Source organism: Chiloscyllium punctatum, chromosome 42 (genome assembly GCF_047496795.1).
Source record: "Chiloscyllium punctatum isolate Juve2018m chromosome 42, sChiPun1.3, whole genome shotgun sequence".
In the NCBI taxonomy this organism is placed as follows: domain Eukaryota; kingdom Metazoa; phylum Chordata; class Chondrichthyes; order Orectolobiformes; family Hemiscylliidae; genus Chiloscyllium; species Chiloscyllium punctatum.
This window is the reverse complement of record NC_092780.1, coordinates 395978-416911: the sequence shown is the minus strand read 5'-3', so window position 1 is coordinate 416911 and position 20934 is coordinate 395978. Positions and strand designations below refer to the sequence as shown.

Here is a 20934-nt window from a genome sequence, read left to right as displayed (position 1 = left end):
TTAACAATGAGTGTATGAGGTGTAACTTGGCAAGAATTAAGTGGGAAACCTTATCAGAAGGGTTGAAGGCAGATAGGCAATAATTCATATTTATGAACTGCATGAATTATAAAAATAATTCATTCTTATTTGTTGCAAAATTCATCATGCACAAAGGGAATTAGTGGTAGTTTTAGATCCAAAGAGAGGAAACACAAAGTTGCCAGGCAAAAGAGGAAGCCTGAGGACTGGGACCGTTTTAGAATTCCACAAAAAGGGCATAAAGTTTGATCGAGAGGGGAAGTTACAGTATGGAAATAAAGCAAGGAACATGAAAACTGATTTTAATAACTTGTGTGAATACATGAGGGGAAAAAGATTAAAAATATAGGTCTCTTACAGTCAAAAGCCAGGGAAATTATAATCGGGAATTTTAAGAAAGCAAAATAATTGAACACATCTTTGGTCTTCAGCAAAGAGCCTCCCAGAAATGAGGGAACCAAGGGTCTAGTGAGAGGGTGGAATTTTTTTTTAAATGAATAATACTAACAAAATGGTGCTGGGGAAATTTTAATGGGGTTTAAAGCTGACAAACCACAGAGCTTGATTACCTATATCCCAGATTACTAAAGGAAATGTCCCTGTAAATATTTATTGCATAGGTGATCACCTTCCAAAATTCTCTAGACTCTGGAGCAGTTCCTAGAGTTTGGAGGGTGGCAAATATAACCCTATCGATTTAAAACGGGTTGTAGACTTTTTTTAAAAAAATTAAGATTGAAAGCGGAAATTGCTGGGAAAACTCATCAAATATAGTAACATCCGTGGAAGGAAAGCAGAGTTAACATTTTGTGTCCAGTGACCCTGCTTTGTTTTCTGCTTGGGGCGGACCCTGCGGCCTTCAGGATTCTGTGTAGAGTTACATAATTTCAGGGTCTGAGCACCTTCCCCCATGTCCTTAGCCCAACTCCCACACACCAGGCCTTGTCATTACATGGGCTGCTACTATGACCATCTGATTGTCAGCCAGTAATGGCCCCATTTAGCAGCTATTGATTTTCCCAAGCTGACCTCAACTATTTTTCTCTCTCTGTCTAGGCTTTATCTCCACCTATCATTTACTCCTCCCATCCCACCTTCAATGTATAAATCAAACTTCTCCTAGGTTCAATCAATTCTGAAGAAGGGTCACTGGTCTCCAAATGTTTTATCTCCCCAGACATGAGTTTTTCCAGCAATTTGTTTTCTTTCCTAATTTCTAACATGCACAATATTTGTTTAGAATTACAGACCAGTTGGCATAACATCAGAAGTGGAGGAAATGCTATACTCCATTATAAAAGATGCGATAACAGAACATTTAGAAAACATTTAATGGGATTGGACAAAGCCAGTGTGGATTTATGAAAGGCAAATCATGCTTAACAAATCTACTAGTGGTTTGTTTGAGAATGTAACTGGTAGAATAAACAGGGGAAAACCAGTGAAAGTGGTGTGTTTGGATTTTCAGAAGGCTTTCGATAAGGTTGTTTGATAAGAGGTTCGTGAGCAAGCTTAACACATGTAGGACAGGGTTGATGTGGCATGGATTGAGCATTAATAACAGATTGGAAGTTCGTGGGCTCTTTTCATGTGGCAAATGTTGGCAAGTGGGGTAACTCGATCAATGCTTGGGTCCCAGCTATTCATGAAACATACAAATGACCTGAATAAGGCAACTAAATGTAACATTTCCAAGTTTCCTGATGACACACAAACCTGGGTGGGGTTGTGAGGAGGATGCAGAGAGACTTTTTGAGGTGAGTGAATAATCACATGACAGATGTAGTACAGCTTGGCTAAACGTGAAGTTATACACTTCAGTATAGAAATGAGAAAGGCAAGAGTGTTACTTAAATGGTTACTTACATTGGGAAATTAAGATGTATAAAGGAATCTGAGTGCCCTACACCAGTCAAAAAAAGTAAACAGGGATGTGCAACAGCAGTTAGGAGCACAAAATGGTATTGGCCTTCTTTGCAAGAGGGTTTGAGTTGTGACGTAGTAATAGTTTGCTGTCGTTATACAGGGCTTTGGTGAGGCCACTTCTGAAGTATTATGTGCAGTTTTGGTCATCATATTTAAAGGATATACATCCCATGGCATACAACAGAGGTTCACCTGACTGATGCTGGGGATGACTGGACTGTCCTATGAAGAAAGATTTATTTGATTGGGCCTGTATTCTCTAGATTTAAAAAGAATGAGAGGGGATTTGATTAAAACATTTGAAATTTTAAAAGAACTGGACAGACTAAATCCAAGGAGAATGTTTTACCTTTTTTTTTTGGGGAGTCCCGAATCAGGGGACACAGTCTCTGGATACGAGAGGAGTCATTTAGGGCTGAAATGAAGAAATATTCTCCACTTAAAGGATAGTAAACCTACTGAATTCTCTATCGCAGAAGGGTGTGAAACTAAGTCACTGAATATATTCAACAAAGAGAAATATTTGGACTTTAAAGGCATCAAGACATATAGGTAGAAAGCAGGAATATGGCATAAAGTTAGAGCATCTGCCTTAATCCCATTGAATTGTGGAACAGACTTGTAAGGTCAAATGGTCTTCTGTTCCTAGTTTCTACGTTTTTCTAAAAATATCTCTTTTTCAATCCTCAGTGAATGGTTAAACTAGTGGGATGACAATTGTTTTGTCACTTGACTAGAAATCCAGAGATCCAAATAACATTCCAGGTTGGTGTGGACTTGTTGGGCTGAAGGGTCTGTTTCCACCTGATAGGGATTCTATGATGATTCCACAACAGATAGTGGAATTTGAATTTTTTTTTTTAAATCTGATTATGGCCATTGTTAATTGTTGTGAAAAGGAATCTGGTTCAGTAATGACCTTGTAGGGAAGGAAAATGGCTGTCTTTGTTCTGGCCTACGTATGATACCAAACTAACAGCTATGTGGCTGACTCTTAACTGCTCTCTGAAATCGCCTGTAAGACACTTTGTAGTATCAAACCACTAAAGAGTCTCAAAGGACTGAGATAGAATGGACCATCTGACTTTGTACTAGGCATTGGAAGAAAACAATGGCAAATTCAGCACTGTTGACCCTATATAGTCTACTTTACTATCATCAGGGATGAGTGCAAGAATTTTGAGCTGTTTCATGGTCTCGTCAAGCAACAACAAGCGTAATCATACTCATGCAATTGTATCATACAAACCATGTCCCAGGCACTGACATATTCATTCCAGGCAGAGGTGGCAGCATAGTAGTATACGATGGAAGGAACTAGCCTGGGAAGACTTGACATGGAATCCAGAGCTCAAGAAGTCTTGTGGAATCTGAAGTCTGAGGTGTCAAGTGAACAATCGATCTTGGCCTCCTCAGGAGATCATCAGAATTGCAGATGCCAGTTCTCAGTCAATTAAATGTACTTCATGTAGAATGAGGGGGCTATCTTGTATAATTCCTTCATAATTTTATATGCTTCTATAAGATAGAGAGGTTGGTTCCACTGGCGGATGAAACTAGAGCTAGGGGGCAGAGTCAAAGAAGGAGCAGCAGATTTAGGACCGAGTTGAGGAGGAACTTATTTTCCCAAAGAGTTGTGAATCTGTGGAATTCCCTGCCCAATGAAGCAGTTGAGGCTACTTGTTGAATATCTTTGCCTTAAAAACAGATTTTTGAACAGTAAAGGAAATAAGGGTTAAGTGGAATTAAGTCCTTGAAAAGATCTTATTGAATGGCGGAGCAGGCTGCATGGACCAGGTGGTCTACTCCTATTTCTTATGGTCTTGTGTTCATTGTAGCCTTGACTCGAACACACACAAAAGAGCTGAACCTGAGATGACAGTGACTGCCTTGACACAAAGATCAGAGGGGTCAAGGGTAAACAGAGAAAGAATAGGGTCTAATGGGGACCAAGGGTGCAGTCTATACATGGATCCAGAAGACATTGGTAGAGTGTTAAAATGAGTACTTCACATCTGTCTTCATTTTTGGGGAAAGAGAATGTAGGTACGGAATTCAGGAAGAGGGATTGAGAGTTTTTGAGAAGTTCGACACAGGGAGTGGGGATATATTGGAAGTTTTGGTGGGCTTAAAAAGTGGACAGATCCACAGGTATAGGTGAGTTTTATCTCTCATTGCTGTGAGAGAGGGAAAATGAAATTACAGGGGCTCTGATCCAAATTTTTAATTCCCCTTGCTCCAAGGGAGCTGCCAAAGGACTGGAGGACTGCTAACATGGTTCCACTTCTCACGAAGAGTGATAGAGAGGAACCATGGAATACAGGAAAGTGAGTCTCAAGTTCATAGTAATGGAACTGCTGGTGAAAATTCTGAAGGAAAGAATTAATCTCCACTTGTAGACGCAGGGTTTGATCAGGGGTGTTCATTGTGGTTTAGTCAGAGGGAGGACGTGCATAACAAATTTGATGGACAGAGTGTCCAGGAAACAGCTGTTCATCTTAATTGAAGAGTCACTAACAAGTAGCATAACTTTAAGGTGTTAGGCATGAAGTCAGGTATTTTGGGAACAGCGTTAATGTTTTACTAGTAGAGTTTCGGAGGCACAAGGTCATGCTACAGTTGTACAAAACTCTGGTGTAGCCGCATTTGGAGTATTGCATACATTTCTGCTCACTGCATATAGGAAGGCTGTGGAAGCTTTGGAAGGAGATTTACTAGGATGTTACCTGATATGGAGGGAAGGTCTGATGAGGAAAGGCTGAAGGACTTGGCATTGTTTTCATTAGAGGGAAGAAGATTGAGAGTTGACTTAGTTGAGATGTAAAAGATAATCAGAGGGTTAGATCGGGTGGACAGTGAGAGCCTTTTTCCTTGGATGGTGATGGTTAGCATGAGGGGACATAGCTTAAAATTAACGGGTGATAGATATTAGGACAGAAGTCAAAGGTAGTTTCTTCACTCAGTAGTAGGGGCATGGAACAACACTGCCTCTAACCATAGTGGACTCACCAACTTTAAGGGCATTTGAATGGTCATTGGATAAATATATTGATGAAAATGGAATTTTGTAGGATAGGTGGGCTTCAGATTGGTTCCACAGGTCGGTGCAATGTCGAGGGTCGAAGGGCCTGTACTGCACTGTAATGTTCTATGTTCTAGAATGACTATTTCTAACAAGAGGCAATCTAAGAGAATCTAACCATCGGTCTTTGACATTCCATGGCAAAATCCTCATTGATTTCCCACGATCAAAATACTCTGGTTTTAAAAACCTCTGACTTGCACTGTAGATCCTGCAGTGAGTAATTCATTATCTGATTCGCTAAAGCCTGTCCACAATCTGCAAGGCACAAGTAAGGAGTGTGATAGAATGCTGTTGTCTGGATGAGTGCTGCTCCAACAACACTCGAAGCATCCATGACACAATAGCACTTGATTAACACTACATCCACAAATATTTGTCCCTCCAACACCAATGCTAACTATCAGTAGTGCATATCGTCCATTATACAGGTCACTTCTAAAACATGATCACTTTGGCCTGAAGTCTCATCTGTTTATATATAAATAAAAGGCCTCTGAAAATCCTTTCTCATCTCTGCACTAAACTTGTCACCTCAGAGCCGGGAGCTGTTTAGGACCTCTTTGGAAAAAGGCAAGGACACCATATCCTTGAGAAAAGGAACTTTTTGTGACACCTCCCCCCCTTTAAAGATAATGAACCATCAATATCAAAAGATGGCGCGCGCGCGCACACACACACACACACACACACACACACACACACACACACACACACACACACACACACACACACACTACTAACTATAAACATACACAACCACATGCAAATTCAGGCTGTGGCAGACCCGCCAACAAACGCCTCCATATCTCATTTGAGCCTCAATAACCCATCGACAATCACGTTTTTGTGACCTGTCACATACACAAGTGTCACACTAAATGAAACAAGAAGTTCCATCTAAACAGTCTGGCAATTTTGTCCTTAACCCATTGACATCTGTGGAAAAATTTATGGTCAGTGTATACAATTGTCTCCAGTGTGTTGCTGGTAATATAAACACTGAAATGTTGTCATGCCAACACCAAGCTTAAAGTCTCTTTTTTTCTACTATTGAATATTTCGGTTGATGAGCGTTCAACCTCCGGGGAAAAATACCCAGTGGGTCTTTCCATTCCCTTGTCATCTCCTGCAGGAGCACTGCACCGACACCCACATCAGTGGCATTGATAGCCACCTTGAATGGAGTCGTGTAATCCGGTGTGGCTAATACTGGGCAGTGGTTAACACAGTTTTTAGGCTGTCAAATGCCTTTTGACAGTCTGCTGTCCACTGAAACTTCTTTCCCTTTTTTAACAATTCGGTGAATGGAGCAGCCACACTGTTAAAGTTCGGCATGAACTTTAGGTAAAATCGACGGTGTGGAAAATTCCCGAATTACTTTTGATTTTGCATCCCATAGGGCCATTTGTCCATGTCCAATAACATGGCCCAGAAAGGTGACTTGAGCTTTGGCAAATTCACTTTTAGCTAGGTTTACCACCAAGCCTGCCTTCCAAAATCAATCGAGGGCAGCACGGTGGCACAGTGGCTAGCACTGCTGCCTCACAGTGCCAGAGACCCGGGTTCAATTTCCACCTCAGACGACTCTCTGTGTGGAGTTTGCACATTCTCCCTGTGTCTGCGTGGGTTTCCACCAGGTGCTCCAGTTTCTTCCCACAGTCCAAAAATGTGCAAGTTAAGTGAATTGGTCATGCTAAATTGCCCGTAGTGTTAGGTGAAGGGGTAAATGTAGGGGAATGGGTCTGGGTGGGTTGCTCTTCGGAGGGTAGGTGTGGACTTGTTGGGCCGAAGGGCCTGTTTCCACACTGTGAGTAATCTAATCTAAGAAAAGTCTGATGAATACTGTAAACTTTCTTACCATAAGTGATTAAAACTCACCAGTTCATCAATATACACCACACAGTTGGGTAATCTGGCAATGACCTTATTAGTCAGTCTCTGAAATGTGGCTGGAGCATTTTTCATACCAAATGGCATAACTTTGAACTGGACAAAAGTGAGGACTGCAGATGCTGGAAACCAGAGTTTAGATCAGAGCGGTGGTGGAAAAGCACAGCAGGTCAGGCAGCATCTGAGGAGCAGGAACCTCCTGATGAAGGGCTTTTGCCCGCAACATCGATTTTCCTGTTCCTCGGATGCTGCCCGACCTGCTGTGCTTTTCCAGCACCACTTTGATCATAACTTTGAACTGTTATAGTCCACCTGGCGTGTTGAAAGCCGAACTTGCTTTTGCTCTCTCTGACAGAAGTATTTGCCAGTAGCCTCTGAGCAAGTCCAACTTAGAAATGTAAGTTGCTTGTCCCACTTTATTGAGACAGTCCTGGATTCACAATTGGATATTCATCAGTCTTTGTAATGGCGTTGCCTTTGCAATAGTCCACACATAACCATTGGGTACAATCTGGCTTTGGCACCATGACTATGGGTGAGCTCCAGCCACTGTAACTCACTTCAATTATACCATCTTGGAGCATGCGCTCTATCTCCTTCTGAACCTATGCCAACTTTAGTGGGTTATAAGAATGTTGCTTAATCGAAACCGGATCTCCTATATCTACATCGTGCATAATTAGGTTAGTACTACCCAGTTTATTTCCACATATCTCCCCATGCGATAGTAATGACTCTTTCAGGTCATTTCGATTTTCTTGTGGAAGGTAACTGAATAACTTATCCCAATTTTTGACAGCTTCCCCATTGTCCAATTTGATTTGAGGAATGTCCAATTCAGAATCCTCTGAACTTGGTTCTTCCCTCTGTGCTGTAATCATTAACACCACCCCTTGCTTTCCTTCCCTGTCAAAATACCTTTATGAACATATTCACATGACACACTGAGAGATTTATTTCTGTCTGGAGTCCTAACCAAATAGTTCCTCTAGATTTGATAAGGTCCATTAAATCTTGCTTTTAAAGGCTTACCTGTTACTGGAAGTAACACTAATACCTTATCCCCAATTGCGAATTTGTGATTTTTTATCTGCTTCCTGTTTTATTGTATGCTGTAATACTTTTAAATGCTGTCTCTCCGGCTCTGTTTGATCGTTCTCTAAAATTTGACACATCATTCAATTGTGTAGTTTCTGAATTTTGACTTATTAATTTCTCCTTAATCAATTTTAATGGTGCTCTTACTTCATGCCCAAAACACCTGCTACGTTACCCTTGCATGTATATTTTTTAATCAGATCTGGCACTTCCTCCTTCATCAACCTCTGATCATCTTGTACACTGAGGCAGTTGTCTAACTTCCCTTGTGCTTTTTGTTACTAGTCCAACAAAACTCCCAGGCTTGTCTGGTTTTCCTACCTCTGGCTTTCTCCTAGTCCACGAACACTGATTTCATGTGGCCCACTTTATTATAATACACTGGAGCTTTTTAACTTTTGTCCCCCTCAAGGGTTTCTTTTTTTACACTGTCATAAGTTAGCCTTATGATCTTCACTGAGGATTTCTCTTTGCCCCAATTTCTATCCCTCATGGACTGAAATTGATTTTGGAAGCCAAACCATGTTTTATGGACCAGCTCACAATCATCAGCCACTTCAGCTGCTAACTTTGTCGTTTTAACTCTCTGCTCTTCCACATGAGTTCACGCTACTTCAGGCAGTGAAGTTTTGACTTCTTCGCTAAGGTTACCTTCAGCCTTTTAAGCTGAGGGTCAATTTCTGAAATTCAAACGCTTTTTTTTCTCACTGTTCTGTTGATCTCTTTATCTCACCCTTCTGGTTTTAATTGTAACTCGGACTGAGTTTCATTTCTGCTGCCTTTCCTTATCGCTTGCCTCTAACTCAAGCTGCTTCATGTGCAACTGAATTCTTGCCATCTTTATAAATTCTGATGGTTTCTCCAACAAGTTTAAATGCTGAGCCACTGCTGTAATTATCTCTGCTTTCCTCACAAGCAGGCAAGTCCAATCCCAGCTGGTCTGCTAATTCCTGCAGCTTGGTGGTCTTCACCTTTTTGCAAAACTTCCAAAGGCACCGCATCCGCTTCCAGAAACCTTGTGGCGACTGAAAGAACCATTACTATCCCAAGCTTTGTCTACCCAAACAAACCAACACCTGAAATACAGACACTAGCACCTACCACTCGCTGTTTAAAACCCCACAAAGAGTCCCCAATCCGTTACGACCTAGGCCAGACCACTCAGAACATTCTTAAGCAGGCAGCCCAAACCATAACTTTGCAATTTACAGTGTACAGTGAAAATTACCCAGAGAGGTTGACTGCCAGATATTAAAACAGACAAAAATTTATTCACAAATTACACAATGAAACACAAAGAACAGAATAGAGAATGCCTACAGAACTCAGACTATCCAAACTAGACTTAATTATGCTGTGCCAAATATACACAACAGTTCCAATAAGCAAGCCCCCTAAAAAAAACAGTAAAAATGGAACAAATGATTATAGGTTGAAGTTAATGGGCAGAAGGACAGAGAGAAAGAGAGAGCCTCTTTCTGCACAGCTGAACTCCTAACTAGTTCTGGACTGAACTGCTCAGCTGGATAAATGATCACTCCCCTTTCATTATACAGATCACTTCTAAAACATGACCACTTTGGCTTAAGTCTAATCGATTTACATATAAACAAAAGGCCTCTCAAAATCCTTTTTCATCTCTGTACCAAACTGGTCACCTCGGAGCCAGGAGCTATTTATGATCCGTCCGAAAAAAGCTAAGGATGCAGTATCCTTGAGAAAAGGAACAGCTTTTAGGAAAAAACGGGAACAGCTTTGTGACAAATCCAACCCAGCCACTTATCACCCCATCAGTCTCCTCTCGATCATCAGTAAAGTGATGGAAGGTGTCATCAACAGTGCTATTAAGCAGCACCTAATCAGCATTAACCTGCTCAGGAATGCCCAGTTTGGGTTCCAACACAGCCTCAACTCCTAACCTTTTTACAGTCTTGGTTTGAATGTGGACGAAAAGAGTGTGGTATCAAGGGCCCCCTGGCAAAACTGGAATAAATGGGTATCAGAAGCAAATTCTCTGTGGCGTCTTGCCTATCACGTAGGAAGATGGTCGTACTTGTTAAGAGGTCAGTCATCTCAGCTCCAGAACCCCTTTGCAGGAGTTCCTCAGGGTAGTGTCCTAAGCCCAATCATCTTCAGCTACTTTATGAATGACCTTCCCTCTATTATGAGGTTAGAAGTGGGGATGTTCAATGTTCAGGACCATTTGTGACGACTAAGATATGGAAGCAGTCCATGTTCAAATGCAACAAGATCTGGACAATGTCCAGGCTTGGGCTGACAGGTGGCAAGTAGCAATCATGCCACACAATTGCCAGGTTATGATCATCATGAATAAAAGATAATCTAACCACCACCCTTGATATTCAATGATGTTGCCATTACTAAATCCCCCACTATCAACATCCTAGAGGTTATTATTAACCAGAAACTCATCTGGATTGGCTTCAAACACAGTGACTACAAGAGCAAGTCAGAGGCTAGGACTACAGTGAATAACTCGCCTCCTGATTCCCCGGAGCCTGTCTGCCATTTATCTACAAGGCACATGTTAGGAGTGTGATGGAGTAGTCCCCACTTGCCTGGATTAGTGCTGGCCAACTTCATTCAAGCTTGACTCCATCCAGGACAAAGCAGCATGCTTGATTGGCACCACATCCACAAACATCCACTTCCTCCACCACTGACACTTAGTAGCAGCAGTGTCAATATGCACTGCAAAAATTCACCAGGGATGCTCAGGTAGCACCTTCAAAGCCCATGACCACTTCCATCTAGAGGGATAAGGGAGGCAGATGCATGGGAATGCCACCACCTTAAAGTTTCCCTCCAAACCACTCACCATCGTGACTTGGAAATATGCCGCTGTTCCTTCACTGTTGCTGGGTCAACAGCCTGGAATTCTCTCCTAATGGCATTGTGGATCTACCCACAACAGGTGGACTGCAGTGGTGCTGGAAGGCAGGTCATCACCACCTTTTCTAGGGCATCTAGGGACAGGCAATCAATTTTTGCCTGAAACGTCGATTTGGATGCTGCCTGACCTGCCGTGCTTTTCCAGCACTACTCTAACCGTGATTCAGAGGCATTAGAGTCCTAGAGATGTACAGCATGGAAACAGACCCTTCGGTCCAAACTGTCCGTGCCAACCAAATATCCCAACCCAATCTAGTCCCATCTGCCATTGCCCGGCCAATATCCCTCCAAACTCTTCCTATTCATATACCCATCCAAATGCCTCTTAAATGTTGCAATTATATAGCCTCCACCACATCCTCTGGCAGCTCATTCCTTACATGTGTCACTGCGTGAAAAAGTTGCCCCTTAGGTCTCTTTTATATCTTTCCCCTCTCATCCTAAACCTATTCCCAGCTGGTCAGCTAGTGCTCACACCACAAATAAATATTTTTTAAAAAGTTGAAACTATTTTCTTCTGGTTGTCTTTGAATAAAACTTTTCATGATTTGTGGGAGCATGCTGTACACAAATTAGTTCCCTGTACACTACAGCTGTGACCCCACTTTTTTAAACTGAAAATTTACCTGTCAAGTATTGGGATGCTCAGTGGTTGTGAAAAGCACTATTCTTAATACCAGATTTTTTTTGTAATTAAATAGTTCTGATATATCTTTTTTTTTAACCTCCTGTTCTTTGCATGAAAAGCTTGATGACTCCATAATTGCTAAGGAACTGGAAATTTCAGACTCTGAGCATTCTGACACTGAGGTATCGTATGCTGACAATGGAACTTTCAACTTATCCCGAGGGCAGACACCAATAACAGATGGCTCTGAAGGTACGTTTTTCAGTTATAATAGACTATTGTCTGAATGTGTTATTTTAGTGTTCATGTAGAAAATTGTGACATACGCAAACATTTTTGTTCAGGTGAATTTTGATAGATTCTATGAAACAAGCTTTGTCGACTATATTCTGGTGCCCTGATGATGTTCCACACAACAGAAGATAGTAATTAATTCACTTAAGTTTTATTTCTCCCAAGCTGAATCATTGCTTTTACTATACGGCATATTGGTTGATTCAAGGGCTTTTTGAATTGATTTTAAGCACTTGTTCAGAGATGAATTCATCGTAGCACTTACAATAGATCTGTCATGAAATGCAGTTTCTTCTAGGCCACTTCAAATTAGTGGAATTGAGTCAAAACATTAGTCTTCCCTTTGCTTATCTGATGTTACTGTCAAGACTCCAACTCAGCCAATCGATTTCAGCATTCATTGCAGTTAATACAAGTAATACAGACCTTCTTTCTTTGTCATTGGCTAGGCCAGTGTTGGATGCAGTTTTTGATTAGTAGTACGGTGGCATTACTGGGCCACAGCCACCTCATTGATTAGATTTTTTGTCTAGTTTAAGAAAGACTTTGGAGAAAAGGGGCGCAGTTGTACTTACATGAGCAAGAAAGGCTCCCAAATTAATGTGATCCTAAAATAACCAAACCATAATAAGGCAGAATAGTAAAATTTGGTATATAATTATGAGAGTTCACATTTTAGATCACCATATCCTGGGATTCCCTCCCCACCGGTAGGGTCTATCCACATTACATGAACTGCAATGGTTCAAGAAGGCAGCTCACCACCATCTTCTCAAGGACAGTTAGTGATCGGCAATAAATGCTGGCCCAACTAGTGTTGCCCACATCCCACAAATTAATAAAACAATTTACATATGAAAATATTCATTTTTAGCTTGCTTAATCAAAATTGTATTTATTCATCAAGGTTTCAACCAATCTTTCTCTTCCATTGTGGCACAAGACTCTGTGAAGCCCCCTCTGTCCACAGCCATGCTATACCACACATTGTAGTCAGGCTCATCTTTTCCCCCACCAAACACATACAAACCCTTTTCCCATCAACTGAGCATTCGCATGCACGCTCATGTGCTCCCTCCTAGATTCCCAGATTCAACAACAGTTTCCTGCTGTTATCAGATGTTTAAATGGGCCTCTCCAATGTTAATGTTGATCTCTCCCTCTGGATCTTTTCTGTGACAATAACACTATTCTGTAGTCTCTTCTGCTACCGATTGCACTTTGTATGACATGATCTGCCTGTAGAGCATGCAAATCAACACTTTTCATTGTATCTCGGTACATGTGACAATAACAAATCAAATCCTATCACAACTAGCTCCCCTTTCTCACCAACTCATGTACTCATTCCATTCATCCCCTCCTTTTCCTCTTTTGTTGTCCTCTTTATCTCTCCCTCAAAGGCTTGGATTGAGGAAACATGAGTGACTGACCCCCTGTGCTTTTAATTGATTTGTTAAACTGAGTTTATTTCCATCTGGTTTTGTGGGTGGACTAGATGTCAATAATTCCATGAAACTCCAGTCCCTCTTGAGCTCCCTTCAGCTGTTCTGTCTTCTACCCCACACTGATATCATTCTCACTCCAGTGGCAGGATTGACGTCAGTGGAAATAGCATTAAATTGAGGAAGGGACTTGGGAGACTGCTAGTACTCGACGTGTGGCCTTTTCAGCTTCCATCTCAGAAATTCAGTCAGAATGGTGGCAGATTCAAAATAGGGGGCTACAAGACCGCTCCTCCAGGCTAAGCAGAGGGTGGGATCAAAAAGACACACTTCTGTTTTCTCAAAGTCAGAAATGAACTCTATGTAGAAACTTTTTATCTCTGCACTCATTATCCTATGAAAGGCTGAGTAGATTGACTCTATATATTCTTTGACATTTAGAAGAATGAGTTGTGATCTCATGTTCAAGATTTTGTAGGGAATCAATAGTGAACACTAAGAAATGGTTTCCCCTGACTGAGAATCTAGTAGATGGGTCAAAATCTCAGAAAGAAGTTGATCATTTAGAACTAGGATAAGGAGAGATTTCTTCATTCAAAGGATTATAAATCTTTGGAAATGTCTGCAAGGAACAGATTTTTGGTCTCAGAATTGAGGAATGTGGACAATGAATGGGAAAGTGGAGTTGAGGCAGAAGATCAGTAGTGTTCTAGTTGAATGATGGTTTGAAGGACAGTGTGGCCTACCTCTCCTATTTCTTATTTGCTTGAGTGTAAGTTCACTGCAATACTTATAATAACCACACATCAGAAGTACGTCAAGTGAATACTTCATTAAACAAAATTTCCTTTTGTACTTAGATCTTGATCGTCATAGTGACCCAGAGGAGTCATTTGCAAGAGATCTACCAGAATTCCCATCAATAAACCCAAGTGTGGCTGGGTTGGATGATGATGATGATGATACCAGCCTGGGTATTCCAACAGCTCCCTACCAAGCTTCGGCACAGGAAGATGTGAGCTTGTTTTCTGATCAGGAGGATATTGATGTAGATATATCCCTCAGTGGGCTGCCATCACCTCTGAATTTCACAGGCAGCCAAGGTTTAACTCTGGCAGGGACACTAGCCAGTAATATGATGGCAGCTGCACTATCAGGAGCAGATCGAGAGGCCCAAATGGTGAGGGACAATCCTCCAAGGTTTGCTTCACAGACCTATCATGAACACTCAGGTACAGAAATGGACACTGATGCAGAGGGGGATGATTTTGAACTGTTGGATCAGTCAGAGCTGAATCAATATGAGAATATCACTTCACAGGATCGAGCCTCAAGACAACACTCAAAGGCAGGTTTCCTTTCAAATTTCCTCCGAAAACAATAGGTTTGTGGGTGTTGGTGTTGCCAAATTATATCATCCTGGACCCAGTAGACTTTCGTTGGAAGACAATGTTGCCATAATCCCATTGTTGCAATAACACTGTCTGTTATTCCTGCTGCTGTTGTGCATAGTTTAACTAGTGGTTGCCTCTGGTTACTACTACTTCCTCGCAGTGGACAGAAATTCACAGTTAAGAGAGATGTAGCATTTATTGCTATCTGTCATTGCAGGTTTGTTTGGTGCCCCTTCCAGTTCATTTGGTTTGAAATGCTATCATCCCAGATAGGTTGTTTTAAGGGATGATGAAGCCATTCTGCACAGTGCACTTCCAAAATTGTGCTAATCATCATTGTGTTGTTGATTTTTGACTTTGCACAGTTACTGTTTTGAGGGATAGAAGTTCTTCAGAAGGAGTTTTGGTGGGACATTACTTGTTGACAGCGCTATCTCTATTCATAGAAGTATCTTCTGTGTTCCTGCTTCAAAAAGTAAAAAAACTAACCAACAAATTTTGTCAGCAACCAAGGTGTGGAGTTGGTGCAGAGTAATCCAGACTTTATTTGATTAGTTGAATTCTAGAAAATACACCATTTTCTAGCATTAGGGAGTTGTCAAGTAAAGAGACTTAATCGACTTTACAGCGTGTGTAATGCATTGAGCAACAAAATTCATAATCGACAGAGATTAAAGTTGCTATTATTCATTCAGAATAGCAAGGTTGGAAAAATTCCAGGATAAAAGCTTTGAGCTTTGTCCTTAGCCAGAGACAATAACTAAGTTGTTCATAGGAAGAGGTGGCTAAGATTTTTGGGAATGTATACGTAGAGTCAACTTTGCTGTTCTATTTATTCATCACTATATTGAAAAGTTCATAATATAGCAAAACTGAACAGAGACTATTTATATAATGGAGGCTTGGTTTTTAAACCCTAGTGAGGTTTGAGTGAGGAGATTTGTGGGATTTGGTGTGTTTATCTCTTATTTATAAATTGATTAATTCTCGGCAATGAAATACTTTTGAATTTAAATTGATTTTTAAATACACTTTAGATGTCGCAAACTCCTTTTTTGTATTGTGCTTTTGATTTCTGTAACCGTGCAGCTTTTTGCTGCGGAAACAATTTTTAAAAATTCATTTCAATTAAATTTTTTTTTCAAGCTATTCCTTAAGATCACTGCATTCTACAGTTCTCATTGGTGACCAGCTTTCGAGTTCTAACTGTTATGCCGAAAATGTACATGACCAGAATCAAGGGTTCAAAAACAGCTGAGTTGAGGTTGGGTTGTATGCCATGAGCTAACGCTGGATACTGATAGTAGATAGAAATACTTTTGTGTCGAATGTCTAAAGACCCAAACTGTCAACATGGAGGGGAGCTGCCTCTTTTTCCAGCTTTTAAAGGCATCAGAGACATAGCTATAGTAAGGGGTTGGATGTTGGAGGGTGCTGGGTTGGTTTACTGTATCCCTCTGAGTCTGCATTGATGTAGCATGCATCATTTTCCAACAGTTGAGAAATCTAGATATCAAACTTGATAAATATGGAATTCACTGCTATACCTTTGCAAGTTGTCAGTGGATAATGCAGACAGTATTCTGCTCCCTTTTGGAATATGCAGGTTCCCTATAAGCGAAAGCACTCTGACTGCAGCAATTAAAATGTAATGTTACATTTCTTTTCTTTCACTTCTTCAATTGGAGAAGGAAAATAATAAATAAAGTATTTTATGAAATAGAAATTTAACATTAAACTGCGATGTCACTCAGTGCAATGTGTTGGAGTATAGTGTAACCCAAACCCTTGCACATCCTTTTAAAGCTTAAAATTTTTGAATTCATGTTCATTAATCTTTTTGAAACTGTTTTTAAAAATGAAATATTTGATATTGTAAGACATTACTTTGTTGTGTTATAGCTTTTAGTGCAAAATCAAAATACTGCTGGAAGTATTTAGTAAAAAAGAATTGCTGGCGGCAGCAGTTGGTCAGAGCAGAATTAACATTTTAGGTTCAAGACCTCCCCATATTAAATTTCTTAATATTCTGCTCTAGTTACACACTTAATGTTGAGAGATTGAGTGATATTGTTAATGATATACTGGATTAGCAACTTGCTGAACAGGAACCATTTGCTTACATACTATAACAGAAACTAAATAACGTCCATCATTGTAATTTACAGATTATTAAGTGCTGACACTATTTTGGAAGAAAATGATCTTCCTTTCCATCATTGATCTAGGCCTGCGTGGACTAAATGCAAACTTTAGGGCTATCTGGCTGTTGCATGCACTGTACCTGTTGCAAGTGTTGTTTTGGGCAATGATCCTTGGTTTGGTTTTCCCAGGAATGTAACTATAGTCATCATTATTTAGACTGAGCCAGTTATTTCCATTGTAAAGGGGAAGTGTATTTCGCAGAAGATTCTAGTAGCACCTAAAATTGAAAATAGCAAACAATTCATCCCTCAAACCTTTTGAACATGTATGAAATTATGTACATATTGATCTGTTTAAAAACTTCAGTAAGTTTAAAAAAAAATTCAGTGGTGAGCTTACGCTTTGAATATTTATTTTGAGATGACACCTCTCTGAGGACCCTGTGGTGTGTTTTGAAACCTATTGCAGCCTGAATATTTTAATTAGAAGCCCAGACAATTAGAACTGGTAGTTAAATAATGCAAAATGCATTGAACTGTTGTGAGATATGTAAACGTGTATTTTTGATGTTGTATGATCCTCAACGTCACTTTTGTGTATTTAAATATTTCGAAATGTTAATTTTCAGAGTTTATAACTGACCTGATTCATTTAAAAGTTTTGTAGAAAAGTCATTGTTTATTTTTGAACCATTCATTAAAACAAATTTCTAAAAATTAGAATGGAATTTTGTTGCTAATTTTTGGTTGTATGTCTTATTTATTTCTAAACTGAATTCTGGCCAATCCATACACCTGTATTGTTTTATTTCAGGTATTGCTTTCTAGTTTTATGGTTTTTCCATAATCCTGCATTTGCCAGTATCTGCCATTGCTCCTCCGTAACTGGCTACAGATAAGATTTACCATTCATCATTGTCTTTTTGTGTGTAGATCTATGAGCTACCTGAATTGCATTGGGTAACTGAATGAAAAACAACTACTGTATATATTTTCACTCATGTCAATCAGCCAACATCCAAAAATCCTATTCCATATGTTTGTATATCACACATCACTGGTTGCAATGATGCTAAAGTGGAGATGTAGTGATAGTAAGGAGTGTTGCTTGACCTAGAGGTTTCTGATTTGTGGCTTCATGTAAGATCAAAATAACATGAAATTGCTGTTGCTATTTTAAAATATGAAGATGTTCCTGGCTAGTCTAGCATTTACTGCCCATCCATATTTGCCCAGAGAGAAGTCAATTACATTGCTGTGGATCCAGAGTCACAAACGAGGTAAGGATGGCAGTTTCTTTCCCTAAAAGACGTTTGTGTACCAGATGGGTTTTTCTGACAATCGACAATGATTTAATGGTTATCGTTAGATCCTCAATTCCAGATTTATATTGAATTTAGATGCCATCGACCATAATGTGATTTGAACCTGGGACCCTAGAGCATTGTCTGGTTATCAGGACTGATAGTCGAGCAATAATATCATTGGGCCAACGCCTCCCCAAAATAAAAACCAGAAATCGTTTGATATGCTTTGCGGGTCAGCAACAGCTGTGGGAAGAAAAAGGGGTTAAGTTAATTCTCCATCAATGATATCTGACCTAATACTTCGAGTGATTTCAGATTTCACTTTAAGTTTCCAGCATCGAGGAATAGGGAGAGAGAGGAGCTGAACATGTGGCTACAGGGATGGTGCAGGAGGAAGGGTCTCTGATTTCTGGATAATTGGGCCTCATTCTGGGGTAGGTAGGACCTCTATAAACAGGATGGTCTACAACTGAACCAGAAGTGTACCAATATCCAAGGGGAGAAATTTGCTAATGGTATTCAGGAGGGTTTAAACTAATTCAGCCGAGGGATGGGAACTTAAATTGTAGTTTCACTGTGCAGGAGGTTGAGAATAATGAGGTCAGAAATATGGTTCAAGGTTGCAAGTAATCACTGGCAAACAGGAAGGTGGTTTTAAGTGTGTGTACTTCAATGCCAGGAGCATCCGGAAATAAGGTGGGTGAACGTGCAGCATTGGTTGGTACCTGATACTTCAATGTGGAGGCCATTTTGGAAACATGGATAGAGCCAGGCACAGGAATGGTTGTTGCAGGTTCTGGGGTTTAGATGTTTCAGTAAGAACAGAGAAGATGGTAAAAGAGGTGGGGGTGTGGCATTGTTAGTCAAGGACTGTCTTACACCTGCAGAAAGGACGTTTGAGGACTCGTCTACTAAGGTAGTATGGACGGAGGTTAGAAACAGTAAAGGAGAGGTCACCCTGTTTGGAATTTTCTATAGGCCTCTGAATAGTTTCAGAGATGTAGAGGAAATGATAGCAAAGATAGGATGGCATCGTGGCTCAGTGGTTAGCACTGCTGCTTCACAGGTTCGATCCAGCCTCTGGCAACTGTCTGTGTGGAGTTTGCACATTCTCCCCGTGTCTGTGTGGATTTCCTCTGGGTGCTCCAGTTTCCCCCCTCAATCCAAAGATGCGCAGGTTAGATGAGTTGGCCATGCTAAATTGTCCATAGTGTTCAGGGGTGTGTAGGTTAGGTGCATTGGTCAAGGGTAAATATACGGGAGGGAAATGGTCTGGGTGGGTTACTCTTTGGAGGGTCGGTGTGGGCTGAAGGGCCTGTTTCCACAGTGTAGAAATTCTAATTCACATAATTCTGGGCAGGAGCAAGAGTAACAGGGTAGTTGTTATGGGGGACTTTCACTTTCCAAATATTGACTGGAAATACTATAGTTTGAGTACGTTAGATGGGTCAGTTTTTGTCCAATGTGTGCAGGATGGTTTCTAACACAGTGTGTAGACCAGCCAACAAAGGGCGAGGCCACATTGGATTTGGTACTCGGTAATGAACTCGGCCAAGTGTTAGAGTTGGAGGTGGGTGAGCACTTTGGTGATAGTGACCACAGTTCGGTTATGTTTACTTTAACAGTGGAAATAGATAGGTATATAATGCAGGGCAATATATTGCTGGGGAAAGGCAATTACAATATGATTAGGCAAGATTTAAAATTAGAATCTCTACAGTGTGGAAACAGGCCCTTTGGCCCAACAAATCCACCCAGACCCATTCCCCTATCCTTTTTAACCCCCTGACTAATGTACCTAACCCGTACATCCCTGAACACGATGGGCAATTTCGCACAGCCAGTTCACCTAATCTGCATATCTTTTGGATTGTGGGAGGAAACTGGAGCACGCAGAGGAAACCCATGCAGACACCAGGAGAACATGTAAACTCCAAACAGACAGTTGCCCAAGGCTGGAATTGGTCCCTGGCACTGTGAGGTAATAGTGCTAACCACTGAGTCACTATGCCGCCCACTTTTATTTTAAGATCTGCCTTCCTTCCACATTCATCAGACCCCACACCCATGGCCTATTAGAATTTAGGATGCATAGGATGGGGAAGGAAACTGCAGGGGATGGACACAATTGAAATGTGGAACTTATTCAAGGAACAGCTATTGTGTGTCCTTGATAAGTATGTACCTGTCTGGCAGGGAGGAAGTGGTCAAGTGAGGGGGCCATGGTTTACTAAAGAAGTTGAATCTCTTGTCAAGAGGAAGAAGGCGGCTTGTGTTTGGATCAGATGTGAAGGCTCAGCTAGGGCACTTCAGAGTTACAAGTTAGCCAGGAAGGGCCTAAAGGGAGAGCGAAGACCAGGAGGGGACATGAGAAGTTGTTAGCAGGTATGATCAAGGAAAACCCTAAAGCTTCCTATAGGTATATCAGGAATATAAGAATGACTAGAGAAAGATTAGGGTCAATTAAGGATATTAGTGAGGAGTTTTGTGTGTGTGTGTGTGTGTGTGTGGAGGCCCAACGAGATAGGGGATGCGCTAATTGAATATTTTTTTGTCCGTATTCGCACTGGAAAAAGACAATGTTGTATAGGATAATACAGGCTACTAGACAAGAAGGGATTGAGGTTCTCAAGGAGGAGGTGTGAAAATAAGTCCCATGGGCCAGCTGGGATTTTTAGGATTTTCTAGGGAGGAGATTGCATAGCCTTCGATCTTTATCAGGATTCTATGGATGATAGTGTGGAAACAGGCCCTTCGGCTCAACGAGTCTACATCAACCCTCTGCAGAG

The 20934-nt window shown here is 40.9% G+C and overlaps 1 protein-coding gene across 1 annotated transcript in view; it reads left to right on the top strand.

Annotated features, from left to right (window-relative positions):
* The window catches only part of retreg3 (reticulophagy regulator family member 3), a 57704-nt gene extending 40143 nt beyond the window's left edge, over window positions 1–17561 (top strand). Inside the window, exons 8-9 of the mRNA XM_072561148.1 lie at window positions 11681–11813; window positions 14161–17561. Of these exons, the coding sequence (XP_072417249.1) occupies window positions 11681–11813; window positions 14161–14684 (657 nt within the window). The 3' untranslated portion in view covers window positions 14685–17561. The remainder of the gene's footprint in view (window positions 1–11680; window positions 11814–14160) is intronic.
* Window positions 17562–20934: the final 3373 nt, after the last annotated feature.